Here is a 19628-nt window from a genome sequence, read left to right as displayed (position 1 = left end):
TTTTATTTATATTTGAGAGAGAGACAGAGTACAGGCGGAGGAAGGGCAGAGAGAGAGAAAGACAGAATCTGAAGCAGGCTCCAGGCTCTGAGCTTTCAGCACAGAGCCTGATGTGGGGCTTCAACTCATGGACCATGAGATCATGACCTGAGCTGAAGTCAGATGCTTAATAGGCACCCCTGTAATTTCTGTCTTAATTTTTGTCATTTGGGTGGTTTTACATTGCTTTTCTTTGATAAATAGTGACACTGAATACCTTCTTTTTTTTGTTTTTTGTTTTGTTCAATGCCTATTCAAGTCTTTTTTCCCCCTGTTTTTCTTATGGGTTGACTATCATTTTCTTACTAATTTGTAGAAGTTCTTTGTATATTCTAGATGTTAGCCTTCTGTTGGATACACACTTTGCAGATGTCTTTTATTTTGTGACTTTCCTTTTCATTCTCTTAATGATATCTTTTGATGAATAGAGATTTTTAATTTTACTGTTGTCCAGTTTCTCAGTTTCTGGTTGTGCTTTGTGAATCTTGTTTAATAATATTTCCTTTTCCCTATTTAACATTCAGGCTTTTTTGATTTTACTTCTGGGAGGCAGTTTGGGTTGATGTCCTATGAAGCCTTTCTTTAGCCACTAAGTTTTATCTGCATCATCCTCTAAGGTGCAGAACTCTATTGCTTTTCAAGGTTCAGCAGAGTCTGGAAAAGATTTCTAAACTGGAACAGGAAAAAGAGCATTGGATGTTGGAAGCACAGTTAGCCAAAATCAAGCTGGAGAAAGAAAACCAGCGAATTGCAGATAAGCTGAAGAGTACAAGCAGCGGGCAAGGGGTCGGGCCGGCCCAGGAAAATCCCACTGGGGTGAATGCAGGGGGCCAGGAAGAAGCCTCAGCCAAGGCTGTGATGGAGCCTGTTCACAGCACCAGTCTGGTAAGTGTCGTCGTCTTCTTTTTTTTAATGATAATTGGTAAGGCCTTAACCTAGTCTTTGGTGTTAACCATCTAATTACATGTCCGTGTAAAATAGGTATAACCCATGTGTTCTAGAAAAAGCAAGTGGTAGTCAGGATGCCTCCTTGAAAAAGCTCTTCCATTAAGTTTCTTTTGATTTTGCATGAGACTTCCCCATGATGAGGGCTATATTCCTGGAAAAAATCAAGTAAGTCAAATTTAAGGTGATTCTTTTTTTCTATAGGTTATATTTCTGACCAAGGGCTTGAATATCTAATTTTCCATAGAAATGACTGTAAATACTGTTAAAAAATTTTTTTAGTGTTTATTTATTTACTAGAGAGAGAGCACAAGTGAGTGAGGGACAGAGAGAGAGGGAAATAGACTCCAGGCACTCAGAGCCTGATGAGGGGCTCAAACTCACAAGCTGTGAGATGGTGACCTGAGCTGAAGTCAGACACTTACCTGACTGAGCTACCTAGGTCCCCACAAATACCATTTTAAACCAATTTATGGTTCCTAGACGGTATAAAGCTTTACAATGTACATATAATACAGAAACTCATCAGGTTAGTTACATTCCATAAGGCAGTATATACTGCCAGGTTATCTTACAACCTCATTATTTCTTGCCTTATATTTAACTGCAGTGATTTAGAAGGTGAAGAAATATCTATATTGGAGTTACTTTTATTTTCAAGATGTATATAGACCTCTCCCCATTTCATTTTAACAGTGTTAGAAACTCAGTTTAAATTTTCCTAGATGGGATACTGGTATTATGATTATTTAGGAGACTATCTTAATTTTTGGAGATAAATGCCAAAGTACTTAGGTGAGGTATCCTAGTATATGCAATTTACTCTCAGATTGTTCAGGAAAAAAAAAATATATATATATATATATATACCTATATAGGTAAATATATAGGTAAATAAAGCAAATGTAGCAAAATGTTAATTATTAAATGTGGATGGTGGATATACAGACATTTCTTAAACTTTTTACCACCAACTTCCTGTGTTTGAAAATTTTCATAATAAAATATGAGGAGCAAAAAAGGATTAAAATTTTTAGAAAAGCAAAAACACATAAAACCACACTTCTCAGAATTTTGACTTGTGTGGACACCATGCTCACAGGATGTGCCTGTAGTGACCCTCTTGATCACCGGTCTGAGTCCCAGACACGAGTCCTGCACATTGCCTCTGGCTAGGAGAAGCTGCCTGCTTGGAGGGGACATTTAACACACATAGCAGAACGTTGACATCTGTTCAGGGACCACTTGGGGACCCCCCCCCCCATCTTCGGATTTCCCTTCAGAGTTTGTCTCATTGATCTGGTCACACTGTTCTCTCTCTTGGTCTGATTTCTTCTTTCTCCCCTGTCTCTTTCTGCTTCCTATACTTGTTCCTTTGCTCATTTCTCACTTGAACTAACAGTAGAGTTGGTGGTGGAGTGAGTAACTGCTGGACCGGAGTAGACCAGAAAGGGTGCTGATACAGCAGTAGTGATTGCAGTGATCATGGGCTGGCCACCGTGCTGAGGACTTTGAGTATGTTGACTCTGTCAGTCCTCATACAGATACTATGAGATTGTAGGTACTACCGTATCTCTGTTTTGTAGATGAGACGGGGGCAGAGAGGTGAAATAAGTCAGCTGAAGTCACACATTTGGTACATGATGGAACTTGGATGGAACGAACCCAAACTATCTGGGGCCATAGCCTTGTGGTCTGATCGGTGTCAGAAAACAGATCAGCTGACATCAATTCATTTGTTTACTGCTTGCCTTTCTAAAGTGCTGGGAGTTGACAACGCTGGTATATTTGAGTTATTAATGTCAGTTGCTGAAAGTTGAGGACTGTCTTTTTATTTGATTCTTCCATATGTGAGAAGGACTTGCCAGGGACATGGGAAACCTTTAGTACTCTTGGGGCATGAGTGATGATGACTTTATTTGTGCTTGAGATTGGAAGTCAGTTTTTTTAAGTAGTCTGTCCCGTTAGCATCTGTGGCCTTGATTTCTTTTGTTCTCAGATTTCTGTCTGCATCTCTTAAAAGGGTCTCTTTCCTCCCACCCACCTTATAAGGTGCTATCAGAGTAGTTTTCCTAGAGTATATTACTGATTATGTACTCTCTTGCTTTAGACTTCTGGTAGCTCTGTTATCTATGGAATATAACCCACTCATTTGTTTGCCATTCAAGGTATGTGGATACCTTTTCCAGACTACCTTTCTAGCCCTGTCGTCTACATTTCCTTGTACAAAGCCAAACTCAGCTCTTCCCTGATAACATTCTTGGCATTTTTGCTTCCTTGTCTTTGTTCAAGCTGTTTCTTTTGATATCTGTGTGTCCGTAACACCCACCACCTCTATACTCACATACTCTTTGCCTTTCAACTCGTCTTTCCTTCTCCTTGACTTTCTTGAATTCACAGTCCTGCCCATGATTTCAGGTACGGTTGAGGTGCCACTTCGTCCGCGCACTCCAGTTGTGGGTGTTGTCTCTGATGGTCAGGATTAGAGAACCAAGATGTGACTGGCCTCCTTTCGTTTTTCACAGTCAGTCTTTGTGGCTTTCACTCTAATGGAATACGAGAGTGGATAGGCATCTGTGGAGCGCTGTGGGGTCACAGAGAAAGCTGCTGGAGGGCTCGGGGAGAATGTCACAGAAGAGGTAACATGGATGGGTTTCAGAGGTGAATAGGAGTCCAAGGCAGGAGGAGGCATTTCACGCCAGGGGCAGGGTCTCCCCTCGTAACTCTCCTTTGGCGAAGTCCTGCCAGAACCAGCCTGGAGAGCACAGAGATGGAAGAGTGATGGTGTTTTTGCTTCCCTTGACATTTCTCCTTTTCAGCCTTTCTTTTTGTTCCCCTTTCTTTCCGTGCCTAATGAACTTCACTGACTAAGCATGCAGCTCTGTGTGTCCTTTCTGTCATGTTCCTTCTGGGTGTCAGGAGCAAGTCTGTGCCCATTTTAAAGTTAATTGATTGACTAAGGAAGCTCATCTTACAAGTCTCCAGAAGATTATTTTGGTTTAAGCACCTTGGGGCTGAAAAAGTTACATCAGAAAGAAACATTATTTCTAACCCTATGACACCTCAGTAGTTGAAGGAATATTATTTGTTATTAAAATACCTAATAGTGTGATTCGAGCATTCAGCCACTTATCAATTCATTGTAATCAAAGATGGCAGTAACCTCAAGAAAGAAAGAGCACAGAAGAATACAAATTTCTGCTGCTTGCTGGAGTTAAAGATCATTAATAGAATTTTAAATGTATATGTTTTATGTATAAAGAGAATACATGTACATTGTAGATAATTAAAAACTACAGAAATGTTAAGAAGAAAAAAGTTGACATTCTCTTGAATACTCAAGCAACTACCTTTAACATTTTCCTGCAAAATTTTATGCCTGGTTGATACTGTGCTATATAAAATTTCAAATCTTTTAGGGTAATGTTTTTACATAAACATTTATTCTATTATTAGAAATCTGTATAAACTTAGCTGTTGATTGCATAGTATTCTATGTAGAATACATCTTAGTTAACCTATGATTGGGCTCTAGTTACAGTTTGTACTATTTTAAATAGCATTTCCTTTTATGCATAAAGTTCTTTCTGCATCTCAGATCATGTCTTCGGGATACAGTCTCAGGGTTAGAACTATTAGGTCAAAAGGCATGAATGTTTTCAAGTTTCTTGACCTTTATTGCCAAATTATTTTCTAAAAGAGCCATATCCGTTTACAGTCATTAGTATCATATGAGAACATGTTTAAATTATGTATGTTAATTTTTCCTTCCATTTATCTCCTGCCATTTCTTTGTGGGCCTGTGTTTTGTAACACATTCTAAGACGGTAACCAGGGAGTCATGGGATAGGGGTGGGGAGGCAGAGTATAGATGCAAACTCATAGTTTCTTTTGCCAAATGTAGTCATATTTGAATATATAAAATTAAATGATTGACGTGTTAACATAAACAGTTTTTAACTAAAAAAGAAAGGCTAATTGCTACTCCTGCTTCAGTGAGTAGAAAATTATGGTTCTATTAAAAAAAGGGAGTATAAAAGATTCTTTTACACTTAGGTGGGCATGACATTCATTAGCATACACTCAGTTGATATGCTGTTCACTGTTCGCAGTAATATTCTGGAGGAAATTATTTAGAATCTGTGAAAACTGTTTATTGGGTGTGATATGTGAGTATCAGAATCCACTGAAACTGAATTTCCACATTTCCTTAAGTTACTGTGCCCAAGCACATGCCTTTCCGCTTTGAATAATAACCTGAAATCAGTATTCATGACTATCTTTTTTTGAAATCTTAATCCACAAAAGTAACCTTTAAAAAACCTGGCAGTGCTTTAATGTGTCTGAAATTACATTTTCTTTTTCATTAATTTAAACCTGAAATTAATATTTATTAAGGTCATAACATTGTATCAGAAGTATATTTCTTCTTTCTCCTTTTGAACTTCTAGCAGAATGTTTGTTATTTGTATTTTCTGTTTGGAATGTTTAGTTATTATGGTCACCATAAAACTGTCTTTACCTCTCCTTGGCTACTGTTTTGGAAATAGGCACAGAAATGTTGAGTCAAAGCTCTTCTTCTTTCTCTCTTCCCAAGCAGTTTGGTGGGTTTCAGTGAAAATGATAGAGGAAATAGTGATGATCATTATCCATTACTGCTTCCTGACGGAAATAGTGAGTGCAGTTAACTCTCTGTAGGTACAGCTTCCGTGGAGTAAACTACCACACAGGGTGATCTAGGACTGCACTCCCAGTGCTCTTACAAACAGTGTGAACTGAGAAGAGAAAATATTACAACTGTTTCAACCATTGCATTTGAAGTAAAAACAGTCTTTTCTAAAGATTTTTTCCCCTTATATTCTAGATTGGGATTTTAACCAGGACATCTGACAATGAGGTAATGTGTGCTTGGCATCGTGTTTGTTAGTAAATATTTGACTGTATGTTTGTTCACAAAGTCCTGCAAAAGTCAGCTTTCTCTAATTGTTTTCTGACCATTCTAGAAATTGTGGAGCCAGTGTTTTTCCCCTCCATCCATGGATCCATGTTGCTTTTCTTTCTGGTTCTATTTTCACTGTCACCAACAAATTACAGCCTGTTTCTGTAATTGCCTCATTGAATGACTTGGCTTGGCAGTTTGACAAGGTGTGGTGCGAGCTTGGCCATTGGTTTGCTGGGGTCCTGCGGGAGGCTGGAGGCATTAGCTCTCCCAGTGGGCAGGCTGGGGAGAGGGCTTTCAGGGTCTCGACCAACAGTGTCCTTGCCAGTTCTTTCCAGCCCTCAAGGGAGTGAACCCAGGTCAGATTGGCTTTTGAATTTTTAAATACTGTAAAATGTAGCTTTATAAATAACCATTCAAGGAACACTGAAGTTATTCAGCTTTCTACTCAGTATGGCAAGTTGGTAAATATAGTTCAAGTAGGTTGGTAAATTCGATTTCCCCATTGGTCTTTTACTTTAGTAATCTTGAACTTTTCTGTGTATTTTTAAACTAAACTCAGTAATGTACCATTGCTAGAGTAACTAGAAATACTGGTCTGGGACAAGGCCCATAAACTGTTCCAAATAGAAATGGTTTCATTGGTTAGTGTGTTTAAGAGCATGAAAACTGTCTTAAGATAATTTGAGGGGAAAAAAGAATGTTCAGATTTTAGGGGTTCCAATAATGCTCCCTTTCCCCTGCCTTCTTCCAGTTAGAGAAGGATGTGGGTGTCAGACAGTCAGGTCTGTGGCTTCTTAAAGCTGGATGGAAGGACATGGCCCCACAGGTAGTGGGCCTCCCGGCACTTCATTTCTCCTCTCTTCTTTTGAAGCCATGCCCTTGTTGTGAGATAGGCAGGAATGCTGAATAAGAGGTATTTGGAATACACATTTACCCGTTTTGTCTGAAGTTTCTTTGAGGGGTAGGAAAATTAGGATTCCCTATCAGATTTCCAATGAAAATGTACAAAATGTTGTCTTTTTCTTTTGTCTTCTGGAGTGGCTGGTAATCTTTTCTAGAGCTGCTTCATCTCACTGGCACTTAGTTATGTGTGCTCTGTTTAGGTTCCAGATGTGGAGTCTCGTGAAGACTTAATTAAAAGTCACTACATGGCAAGGATAGTGGAGCTGACATCTCAACTACAGCTGGCTGACAGCAAGTCAGTGCATTTTTACGCTGAGGTGAGTAGAGAGGTAATTAGATTTGGGGGCTTTTTCCTGACCCCGTCGGAAATGAGGTCACAGTCTGGTCCCCTGCTATTCACTCGAAGAGAGAAGTCCCTGTCTGTGCATCCATATGAAGTTGGTTGGAGTTCTTATTGATTGGGCTGCATTCAACCCCAAATCTTCATTTCAGTAAGTAGGGACGGATTTGTCATTTCCAAGTTACTGAAAGACAGTTGAGAGGCTTATTGGTCCCCTTTTCTATGGTCGCATAACATATATTTGGATCATTATTGTCAGAGATTATTTGGTTTAGAGACTTAGAGGCAGGTAGACATTCACAAGTCAAGGAATTTTCATGCAAAGAAATTAAAAAAAGAAATATGACTGGCTCTTTTTTTCCTAAGTGACAAGCTGTAGGAATGAGTTCCTATAAATGATAAAATGAAAAATGTAACCTTTGATATATAATCTTTTTGTTACATCTTCTTCCTTCCTAGCCAAATAACTCATTTTCTTGGGAGAATTAGAAAAACCCTATGCAAAATATTCCGTAACATTGTACACCAGTTCATTAATTAGAAGGGAGAAAATGAAGTGAGAAAGTACAGAAAGTACATCCATCGATGCCTGTTGCTCAACATATAAGAATACCTGTAAGGTCTCTCATTTAAAACTTTACATTAAAAGGTCAGTTATAGACGTCAGACAGAATTATAATGCTTTTAAGTTGTTAAAGAAATTGAGGGGGCTCCTGGGTGGCTCAGTCAGGTAAGCATCCGACCATTGCTCTCAGCTCAGGTCTTGACCTCAGGGTCATGAGTTCAAGCCCCACGTTGGGCTCCACTCTGGGTGTGAAGCCTACTTAAAAAAATAAATAAATTGTTAAAGAAATTGAGAAAGAAAAGACAACACCCATTATTGGGACCTGACTTTGTGATTTTCTCCTGTATTACGGAGATAGAGGCTATGACAGGAAGCCAGTTTCTAGATGTGGAGAGGGGCTTTGGTTCTTTTTCTCCTGCTGCAAGAAATGATGCCACGTTGTTCACAAGCCACCATTCCCTATCTCTTTGAGCTGTTGTTGAGTGACAGCTTGTTGGGGAGCATAGCGAACTGGCTGACCTGCAGTGAAGCTGCTGTGGCGCCGAGCTTCTGAGCCCTGCAGTCGTGTCCTTGTTTGGATCCCCGACTGCCTTCGGAGTTAGTGTCCCAGACTTGATTGTCCTCTCTTTGAGGGCCCATGCCTTGCAGATCTCTCCCTCTTTCTCAGGTTTGGTGCTGAGCACAGAGTAGATGTTTGGTTAATAAATGGTGGTTGATTTGGTGAAATTCTCTTGTGAGGAATGAAATGAGAAGCCAGGGAGTGTTGGAGGCTGTTTCACTTCCAAGAGATTTGCTTATCTTGGTAAATGTTTTCAGCACAATGTGATACAACAGTTTTTACATTGTCCTAGTTTTTCCTTGTCTGTAAACAGGAAGTGGTGAGCCCTCCGCATGGCTTTACTGGAATGGTTAGTCTGACTGATGTCGACACAGATTCAGATGTGTCTCAACAGATCCTCCTTGTCAGTCCCGTGGCCTTATCAGAAAGTTTGGTGATCCTTTTGCTGGCACACTGTCTTTAAACAATAGTGAGAAACAGAATTTTTCTTTATTCTTCTTGTTCAGCTCTGTCTCTGGATAGCCTAGCTCTGGCAGAACCTCAGAGAAAGCAGCTGGGATCTTCAAATGCCTGCACTCACTTCATATTCCCTGTAGATCGAGCCTAATCTGTAGCCTGGGACTGTAAAGCTTTTATTGTTTCTATAATGTGGTCTCTATAATAGAGGACTTAAAACACTAGAAAATGGCTTAGGATTCATATTGCAAGGTCAGATGCCATGGATAACTTTTGAAATAACCTCTTCCATTCTCATCCAGTTTGAGTACAAATGAATCCTGGATACATGTAAAAAACTTTTTAAGGGGCACTTGGCTGGCTCACTTACTAGAGTATGGGACTCTTGATTTTGGGGTTGTGAGTTCGAGCCCCATGTTGGGTGTAGAGATTACTTAAAAATAAATTCTTAGGGGCATCTGAGTGACTCAGTCGGTTAAGTGTCCGACTGTTGATTTCAGCTCAGGTCATGATGAGCTGGGTGATGAGATCCAGTCCCCCGTCTGGCTCTGTGCTGTCAGCACAGAGCCTGCTTAGGATTTTCTCTCTCTGTCTTTTTCTGCCCCTCCCCTGCTCATGTGCATGCCTGCACCCTCTCTCTCTCTCCCCTCAAATAAATACATAAACATTTAAAAATAAATAAATTCTTAAACAAACACCCCCCCCCAACTTCTAAAGTTTTTTGTCACCACTGGTCGTCATGCTAGAGCTAGGAAAACCTTGATGAGCTTGGGTTAGTGGATGTTTTTCCTTATTAGAGTGGTGAGAAGGGACCTCATCTTCTGTGTATTCCAGGGAGTGGTACAGTCCTGAAGTGAACTTGGTTTGGGGAAATGCCCCCTGAGATAATGGGATGTTTTCTGATTTAACAGTGTCGAGCACTCTCTAAGAGACTGGCCTTGGCCGAAAAGTCTAAAGAGGCACTGACTGAAGAGATGAAAGTATCTGGTCAGAACATCAGCAGACTTCAGGTGAGTTCAGAAGTGTTACCTGCACGATGTTAATATGGTTTCCGCTGGAAGTTCTTGGGCAGCAAAGTCAGTGTTTCCTTTTGAAAGTAGTGGCGTTCGGCCTAGAGACATGCATTTTTCTAACCAATTTAGTTCTAACTCATTTTAAAGTAGTATCTTACTTACATCAGGCAAAAAGTTGTGTATTGCTTGTTTCTCTGACCTGATTTTTTTTTGAATAGCTTTATAGTCAGCATTTCCTTAAATGATACTTATGTACCCCCAGCCCTCCCTCCTCCTTCCCCATGCTAATCTCTGTCATGGCGGGCTGTACACTTGCTCTGTTCACGTGACTCTGATCTTTCTATTTACCGTTTCATAAAACTGACCTAAACTGAAAGGTGGGGCTGCAAAATATTCCTTCTTACTCACTGGTTTGTTTTAAAAGCCTTATTTCCAGAAAGCCTCTCTTAAGTATAAACATGATACGGGCAGAGTAAAAACACATTAGCTCAGCAACACCTGCCCCCTCCTGAGTTTCAGATTAGCTAATCAGATTAGCTAGAAGCACAGGATCAGATTTTAAGGGGCTGGAGAGAGCAGAGAGCTGGGCAGACAAAGGTGCTGCCTCCAGGGAGGGTCCTGCCCTGAAGGCTGAGGGCCTTGAAGCTCTGGAAAACCTGAGGGGAGCTGGAAAGATAATGTAGCCCTCTTGTTCTTTGTGACAATTTTATACCTGATGTAGAAGGAAAGTCTTTTTGCAAAGAAATGAAAAACCCATTTAAAGGCTGAAAAGAAAAAAAAAAAATGCTGAAAAGAAGAAAAACTTGTTCCCCCGTTTGTTTTAATTTTGTTAAGGCCTGTGGCTTGTCCTTCATGTTAATTGATTACATAGGTCATCTTGACAGGTAGCTTTTCTCAAATTTCTCTCATAAATTAAAAAGGCTTTGGCGTGGTGTGGCTGTGGGGAGTTTGATTTTCCCCTGTTCCTTTGCCATTTAGGATGAGCTGACAACTACTAAGAGGAGTTACGAGGATCAGTTAAGTATGATGAGTGACCACCTGTGCAGCATGAACGAGACCTTGTCTAAACAGAGAGAAGAGATTGACACGCTGAAGATGTCCAGTAAGGTAGGGAGGGGAAGGAGGAGGTCTCTCTCAAATACCATACTTCCTGTGTAATATAAAGTATTGCATTGCTGTGCACTTCAGGAGCAAAGGTTAAGAGATTTGAAGTGTTTTTAAATAATTATTCTTCATATCATTTGTCCTCTTATCCAAAAGTAAGATTCAGTTTCTTTGACTGAATTATAAGTTGAGAAGAGGTCTGACCTCTAAGGCCTTTAATAATACTGTGTCCTTTGATTTGGGGCATTTTTGGCATTTCTTCTACTGTTTTATCATTTAAGGGGATTCTTTAGAGACGTTATGATACAGACTTTAAAAAAATTTTTTTTTTTAGTGTTTATTATTTTGAGAGAGAGGGAGGGCGAGTGTGCAGGGGCGGAGCAGAGTGAGAGCGCACAGGGCAGAGAGACGAGGACAGAGGATCTGATATGGGCTCTGAGCTGACACCAGAGAGCCTGATGCAGGGCTTGAACCCATGAACTGTGAGATTATGACCTGAGCCAAAGTCAGACGTTTAACTGACTGAGCCACCCATGTATCTAAAATGGTGCTGTTGAAGAGTGACCTTTTTAGCAGATTTATTTTCATACACATCCATGTAAGTTAGGAATGTCTTGTCCTTTTCCAAAATTTTCTTTTGCTTTCATTTCCATAAAGCCACTGTTTGTCCAGGCTGAGGTCAACAGATACTGGTACTATCTTTTTATTGAAGTATATATCTACATATTATATCTCTGTTGTTGTCACATAATGTATATATTCTTTTACCATGAAAGGTAGGCCTCCGGAAGCATCTCAGATACTTGGCATGTTTTGTAACTCAGACAGTACTATACCACTGCCACCTGGGATTCACTCTCTGACCTGTGCTCTTTGAAATCTGCTGTTGCCTCTTACTGACTTAGCAGCCATTTATTGAATTTCTTCTACTTGCTAGCACTGGGGAGGAAATAGAGATGAACAAACTCTAGCTTTATTTTAGCATCAGCTAGAGGTGGTGAGGGCAGCATTCTGCTCAGTTGATATCTCCTTGGAAAATATATCATGTTAGTGCATTGGAATCTGCATTATATACCGTTTCTCAGTGTAGCCTCATGTTATTGATTGGCAAGAGAGCATCTGTGATAACTTTTCTGGGACATCTTGTGATGATGGTAACCAGACTGTGTGGGTTTGATTACGGTTCTTCAGTTACTTTCTTTTTCCTTTTTTTTTTTAATGGTTATTTATTTTTGAGAGAGACACAGAGTATGAGTGGTGGAGGGTCAGACAGAGAGGGAAACACAGAAATCTGAAGCAGGCTCCAGGCTCTGAGCTGTCAGCACAGAGCCTGATGTGGGGCTTAAACCCACAAACTGTGTGAGATCATGACCTGAGCCGAAGGTGGCCACTTAACCGACTGAGCCACCCAGGCACCCCATCCAGTTACTTTCACTTCAGGAAACAAGCTCAGAGGTGATGGGTTGGGCTTGGTCCTCTTGAGTAATGCTTCCCATAACTCCTTTGGCCTCTTTCCTGGTGTTGGGAGGGCAAGGGCTAGCTCACAGGTTATTTTCCTGGTAATGATAGAAAGCACGTACATTAGTATGAGTATTAGGAGAAAGCCTGTTTTAGCACCCAACATCTGGAAAGAAGTGGCAGACTCCAGAGCCGCAGAAGACATTTTATCTGAATTGGAAGAGATGAATGTTGACTACAGCCAAGTTCATTGTTGCAAAGGTAACTGCATTGTAGCTACTTTAGCAGTTAGGGAATTTTCAAGTTCTCTCTGAACTATTTAATCTAGTCCCTAAAATATGTCCTTAATGAAATGCCACGTGTATGATCCTTCCTCACTTTGTAGTTTATTTTGTTAACCTTTTTTTGATCGTTCTGTGATCCCTGTATGTTGCCCCCCTCCCCTGCTGTTTATCAGTAGTTAAGATTGCTATAGGATCATCTTACTGCTGAGTTGACAGGGTCTCCATTGGATACCAAGTAAACATCTTGGAACTATTTCGTTTGCTATCATCTTATTATTAATGTTTGTGTTCTGCAGGCATTTCCCACATACGTGACAAAAATGTATTTGTAACTAATGGTTAGGTATAGGAATTTAGTTAGAATGTTTTTCTCCAGAAAGATGTTACATAAAACTGGGAAATCTAAATCTCCACATGTGAGGAGATAGGGAATAAGGTAAGACGTCTGCCCCTGAGTTTTCAGTCCATATCTGAGCTTCCTTTTTCAGATGATCATTTCCACTGGGATGTTAGTTGACACATACTCAAAATTAATATCTATTAAGACCTTTAAAAGGTATTTATTAGGCAACAAAGACACGTCTTTAGGCTAAAAGTTTTTATTCAGTGTCTGAAATCATAAACTCCCTTGTCTTTGGATCAAAATGAATATTTGAAGTTTGGTAAATCCAAGATAGCTCTGTTTTCTCTATCGCCAATCTTCAGCCCTTGGGCAGATATGGTTCGTAGAGATCGCGAGTAGGGGAGGTAAAGGTGACAAACTGCTTTGTGATTACTGAATAAAAGTTAGCAATGCAAGGTTACCAGCTGTACTCCCTCGTGGAAGCTAAAGTTTTCCAAAGTGAACTATGGCCTTTCAGACAGCTTGGCCAATAAACCCTGGATTATTTTTCTAGAAGTCTGCATTCTTATTCTTGATATTTTTCTTTGTGCAGGGAAATTCTAAGAAGAACAAGAGCCGATAGTTTACACATAGATGGCTGGTGACTTCTTTCCAAAGCTGCTGCTGTTACACGGAGCTGCAGGACCCAGACCGCTCGTCCAGGGCCCAGTGCCGGCCGCCTGCAGGAGCCGGGCTGCTGTTGGACCTAGTAAACTAGTCAGTTTGTAAATGGCCTTGAAACACTTAAAGTATATTTGTAACTAGTAAGGCAGATACAGAATTTGATGTTGACAGTAAAATGGACAACAATACATGTACCATGGATATTGTAGGTTTCCTTACGCTGTTTTTACTGTGCACTTTTTACAATTAGGTTTTAATTTCAGTATGTAAGAACAACAAATATTTTGTATATTTTCAGACTCAATTATATGGTAATCGATTTGGTATCTATGGAATAGACCTGTGTTTCTGGATAAAATGCTTAAATTGTCAAACGTCATTCCTTCTTGCTATAATTGAAAGCAGTCTCCAGATTCTTTTTGAAGACTTATTCATATTCTCTCTCTCTCTCTCTCTCTCTCTCTCCCTCTCTCTCAGAGGGAGTGGGTCTTGCAAACTTCAGATCTTGTGGGTTTATAATCATTGTCTACAGCTCTTCAGTACCTTCTCTGTGTTGGAATAATAGCTTAAGGAAATTGATGTCAATAAATTCGTACTTACATCAGACTTTCAGACTATGAAAATTTGATAAAGGAAATGGAAACCTATGAAAGTATGTTTTTCAAAATTTACAAAATCCTGACTTAGATATAACCTTTCTAATTCCCCAAATTGGAACAATTGTCTGGTTTATCCTTTATTAATGCTTTGAGTTTTACCTTAACAGTTCCTGTAACCATACTTCAGGCTCTCTTTGGTTTATTTCATCAACTGTATCATTGCAGTGTAAACCTCTGATGTGTCTCCAGTGCTCCCTAAATATACTCTCCTTTCACCTGAGCTGCTTGCTCAGACCCACTCCACCCCATGTCCAAGTCTCTCAGGTTAGCTCAGGTGTTCTTGAAGCCCCTCCTCCCCTCCTCCCCACCTCCCTGCCAGCTGCATCTCCTTTGGGCCTCCTCTCTAGCCACCTTCCAAAATGCCTTATTTTGGTTGAGCTGAGGAGTTCATCACCAGCTTCCTTCTGTACTCAGCACAAAGGCCAACTCGTGGCCTCTGCTCCACAGCCTCTGCTTCCTGCTATAGAGAGAGACCCATTTCTTACAGTAATGACAGTGTTTGGATCCTGTCGTGGGAACCTCTGAGTGAATCAGCTTAATCTCATTCTGCCTGGCCCTGGCCCCGGAGCCCTGTCTGTTTTCTGTGACCTGTTCATTTCCAGGTCTCTAACAGATAAGCCAGCTATTTTCACTGCACCTGCGCCTAGGCCCCCAAGCATTGTGGGGAAGAAATCAAATAACCATTCTGATTAGCTCCCTCATAAACTTAGGCTTTCCAGCTCCTGCCAGGCCTTCAGTGCTCTGTGACAGTCCTTGTGACTTTTCTAGTCTATATCTATTTATCCTGTGGACGGTTTGGGATAGAGAAGTCCTTGCAGGGACTGCCTTATCCCTCTGCTCACCACTGTGGCCCAGCTCTCAGAGGACTTGTCTCTTCTGCCTGGGCTTCTTAGGGCATGGGAAGTGCAAAGTGAGAGGTAATTCTAGTTTAGGCACAGAATCGGGACTTAGATGGTTACCCGAAGTCCATGCAGGAGTGAAACTGAAAAGAAAAAAGAAAAGGAAAAAAAAAAGGCTTTAATCATGCACCGCTTCCTGGGTAAGATGGAGTTCTCAGAACTTGCTGAAATGACGTGTCCTACTTTCTCCCGATTATGCACCACATGCTCACTGTTGAAAATTTGGAAGCAAGGAAGAGTATCAAGAGCGCATCGGTAGAGATTCAGCTATTAACATTTTTGTTTGTTCCTGCTTTTTGTTCCATGTATATGTAAAAATGGATGTTTTTAATCAAAATTGATCCTTAGAATTTCAAAATGAAGAGAAAAAGTTTTTTCAACAGGAAGGGACTGGTGATTGGTTAGCCCCGTAACTCAAGGGGGCACTCCGCGTGAGCAGCCCTGAGCTGGAAGACCCACCAGGCACAGCTGGAGAAACTGATAAATGGCATGTGCCTTGTTGTATCATTTTGAACACCACCACTCATCATGATGGAAGCAACACTGTTCACCTTTCAAGCTGATAAAATTGGATAAAACTGATAAGACTCCACTGGATTCTGCTTTTGGTAAGAAACTATCAGTTAAACTAACAGAAACTTTTTAATAACATGACCACTTTCAAAACTCATTATCTGCTTAAACAAAGCAAAACAAAACAAAAACTCAGCCACACTATTTCTGAACAGAAATGTGGGAAAAAAATAAAATAAGGAACCAGTTAGCTGAGAGCGCCACCAAAACGGGGAGCAAAAAAATTCTTAATGAATGTCTATGAATGAAAGCCTTCTTTATAATCCCTAAGACAGAAAAAAAGTGCAATGTTTAGTTTTGTTTTATGCATTAAATCTGGGAGTTGCTTCTAGCTCCTAAAAGGCTTCAAACTCCTCTGTAACTTTAACATATGAAGAGAGCAACTTGATTAGTGATGGCTACTAAACAATCTAATCTGGGAGAGCCACACTGACAAGGAAGTATCTGTTCTGTGATAGAAAAGGAAGCTGCTTTTCTCTGCTAAGAGCCATATCCTCAGACACCATGGTGATAAATGGAAAGCTTGTCAGTAGATGGTTGCCTGTGCCTTAAATTTTTAAGCAGTTTAGTAATTAGCTCCAAATTAGGAAATTAACTGGCAATCAAAGCATTAGAAAGGAAAACCCAGTATAACTCTCCCAGATCTTTGAAAGAAAAGGCTCTGGAGCATCAGAGTAACCTTTCATAAGGAGAGGATTAGAAGAATTGACTCCTGGTGGAAACAGGCTGGGGGCTATTGTCTCATTGGTGGGCGCAGGAGTCTCAAAAGGCCCCTCCCCCACTTCGAACCTTTGTGATTGTTTTACCAGGAGCTTTAATCAGAACTCAACCCCACTGCTCCCTAAACACCAGTGGAATAGCCGAGTGGTGACATACCATAGGTCTTAGAAACTCCACAGTTCAGTTAACCCACAAAGCACAAAATGTCACTTAACATCTTGCTCAGATGCTGAGGAATATTCTCCCTCTCTTCAACTTTCTGTAATTTCTTCAGGACACCTCTTCTGTTGGGTGAAACTAGCTATTCATCATCGTGTGTGCTGTCTGCCTGAGCAGCTACAGATGCTGTGAGGCAGGAACCGTTCATGCCTACCCCCAGTGTTTTGTAGCATGTGGTCAATAAATGCTAATTGGATACGTTTTAGGAAGGCGGCCAAGGGACTGGCCAACTGTAGTTCAAGCCACACCTAAGAGTGTCCCATAGCCAATCTCAGGCCATTCTGAAATAAGTGATCATCCCCGTAACTATCATTGATTTTGACATTTTCAGTGAAAATGTGTTTCTCTCTGGAAATTTCTATCCAAAGAGTATTCAGTTTTCCTCATGGAGAAAGTTATTTAAAAATAGTGTGTTCTTCAAACATCAGGCTTGAATGCAATCACATAGGTAAAATGGTGGTTTTTTTTATGAAACCATCCACTAGGTAATATGTATTTTTTGAATATAGTATTTCAAAAGCTCTCCATCTTGAATGAATGTTGTAATATAAATAGAGACTTGTAAAGTTTTTAGAGAAGAATGTTTTTATCATGCATTTAGGGATAAGTTTGTCCTAAATCTGAAGTCCTCACTTTTCCCAGGCATGTCCGCTTTGGAAATTTTTGCAAAGTGGTTTGAGTTTATATTAATTGATTCTGACCGCTTCAGCTGATTTGAGTTTTGAGGAATTCCAAGTTAATCTACTAGGTCATATGTACAGACACTTTGGGGACCCTTTGTTAAACAGCTCTTGGAAGCTTTAAATGATTTCTGTGAAAAGGCTGCTAGGAAAAAAAAAAAACTTAATAAAAAGGAGAATGAGATAGTCTGAGGGTCTACTTATTGTAGAGCGAGGAAAAGAACAGGAAGTGGAGTAAAATGGGGTAACAGCTGGTGATAGAAGGCTCTGGTAGGTTAGCTATTGAGGCTAGGCTGAGCTGTTTAACATCAGATTTTGATACAAAGGGGAACTGCCAGAAAGGATTCTTTGGAAATATGTGGTGGTATTACAAGAAATAAATGTGCATTCATGAAAGTGGCAACCTTTGGGGCAATGCTGAGTCACACAGAAAGCGGAGGGACAGTCCCTTGTAAAATATAAATGGTTTTCAACCAACTATATTTGGTCTTTAGAAAATTATGGGCCTATAGTGTTAAAGTTTCCAAAGAGATTTCTTTCAACAGGTGGGCAACCTACTATTGAAGGCCATACTACTTATTCAAAGATGATAGAATTTAAAAAGTGCACTCAAAACTATTTAAATGCAATCATGATTGCCATTTGTCAAGTGCATTGTTGTTTCTTTTATGAGCCATTTCTCAAGATACCTGTGGTATTTTCTGAGATGGGCTGCCCCCCACCCCCCCAAGGCCTATTGGCTTATTCACGGGACATAGGAGGTTCAATTTGGAGCTTCAGCCAGAATGCCCAGGTCAAGACATCCTTTTCTTCCCTTCCTCTGCTTCCCTCTTCCTTTGTTCTTGCTCTGCACCTCTCTCATCTCCTTACCAGAAGGCTGACTTGGGGCCATTACCTGTCTGGTTCCAGAGAAGAGTCTCTGAAAAGTTGCATATCAGTTGACTTCCTGTTCCCTACGCTCTCTCTTGACCTTATTCAACTCTTGATCATCACTGGGATGGTAGCTGGAGAAAATAGGGAGAAGAGGAGGACCTGGTCCCTTTTTTCTATTTGTTGAGAGTATTTTAAGCATAACAACCACTAGAAAGTTCATCTGAGAATAAAAGTGTCCTAAATAAATCCTGACATGTCTGTGTCCTCTCTGAATGTAGTTTCAGGCTGGTGGTTGAATAGGATCCTGAGTATCTTTTATTTCAACCAGAAGTCCAAGGTCAAAAACAAGCCTACACTTGAAAGAGCATTTAAAAGAGAATCACATTGGGCACCTGGGTGGCTCAGTCGGGGTTAAGCATCCGACTTCGGCTCAGGTCATGATCTCATGGTTTGTGGGTTCAAGCCCCGCGTCAGGCTCTGTGCTGACAGCCAGCTCAGAGCCTGGAGCCTGTTTCAGATTCTTTATCTCCCTCTCTCTCTGACCCTCCCGTGCTCATTTCTCTCTCTCAGAAATAAATAAAAAATAATTAAAAAGTAAAGGAGAATCACATTGCTGTGCAAAGGCAAGGATGTATCAAGGGAATTCCCTTATTTCCTTTCTACCATTCAGGCATAGCACTTCAAGTTGACATGTTCAATAGGGCCCCCTAAATTTTCTCCCTGGGCCCAAGCTCTCCCTTCCTAGGTAGGTCATCTTTCAGACTAAGTCAAAATTCTTCAGTTGCCCTTTTGAGTCCACAGGGGTTTACTAGTACCTACTTATGCTAGGCCGTGGTAATCCCAAAGTGAATAGGACACCACCTGGAGCGAAATAGTCCTTTGCTTAAAAACACTCATGTGTTTCCTGTTTCATGCTTTATGTTTCACCTTCCCATCCATCATTTTCCACCTCTAAGCTTCCAGTCTTGCCAGTCTCCAAAACACTAGACCCAGGGCCTTGGAATGTCCACTTTTCTCCGCTCTGAGTCTGTTCAAACACCTACCAAACCTCCCATCCTGGGGTTGGGTATCCCTGTAGGATAAAAGGCACAGGCAGATCTTTCAATTCTTACTGGCTTCCAGCGGTCAGCCCTACTTGCAAAAGAGGCTGAGAAGCAGAATGACTTGCCTGGAGTCAAATCCTAGCAGGTGATGGAGTAGGGACCAGAAGTCACCCCCTAGCCTCTCTTGGGGGGACAAACTCCCCTTATCTCTTCTGTCCTCTGCAGGCAGCCCTAGGAGGCATCTATAAATATTTACCTCCTGCCCCATCCACACAGCTTCGCCCTTTGCAAGCCATCCAGGGTCCTGCTCATAAGTACTGACTACCTTTCATCTTCCCCTGACCAGTG

General features: G+C 40.8%; 1 protein-coding gene across 3 annotated transcripts in view; it reads left to right on the top strand.

Moving 5' to 3' along the window:
* Positions 1–14218, top strand: part of PPP1R21 (protein phosphatase 1 regulatory subunit 21) — a 64447-nt gene extending 50229 nt beyond the window's left edge. For all 3 annotated transcript variants that reach the window (XM_039245928.1, XM_039245926.1, XM_039245927.1), the window contains 6 exons: positions 682–924; positions 5849–5881; positions 7030–7146; positions 9661–9759; positions 10741–10869; positions 13544–14218. In XM_039245928.1, coding sequence (XP_039101859.1) covers positions 682–924; positions 5849–5881; positions 7030–7146; positions 9661–9759; positions 10741–10869; positions 13544–13573 — 651 coding nt within the window. In that variant the 3' untranslated portion in view covers positions 13574–14218. The remainder of the gene's footprint in view (positions 1–681; positions 925–5848; positions 5882–7029; positions 7147–9660; positions 9760–10740; positions 10870–13543) is intronic.
* The last annotated feature ends 5410 nt before the right edge of the window (positions 14219–19628 follow it).

The sequence above is a fragment of the Hyaena hyaena genome, unplaced genomic scaffold (genome assembly GCF_003009895.1).
Source record: "Hyaena hyaena isolate Hyena2069 unplaced genomic scaffold, ASM300989v1 scaffold_274, whole genome shotgun sequence".
In the NCBI taxonomy this organism is placed as follows: Eukaryota; Metazoa; Chordata; class Mammalia; order Carnivora; family Hyaenidae; genus Hyaena; species Hyaena hyaena.
This window is presented reverse-complemented; position numbering and strand designations above follow the sequence as displayed.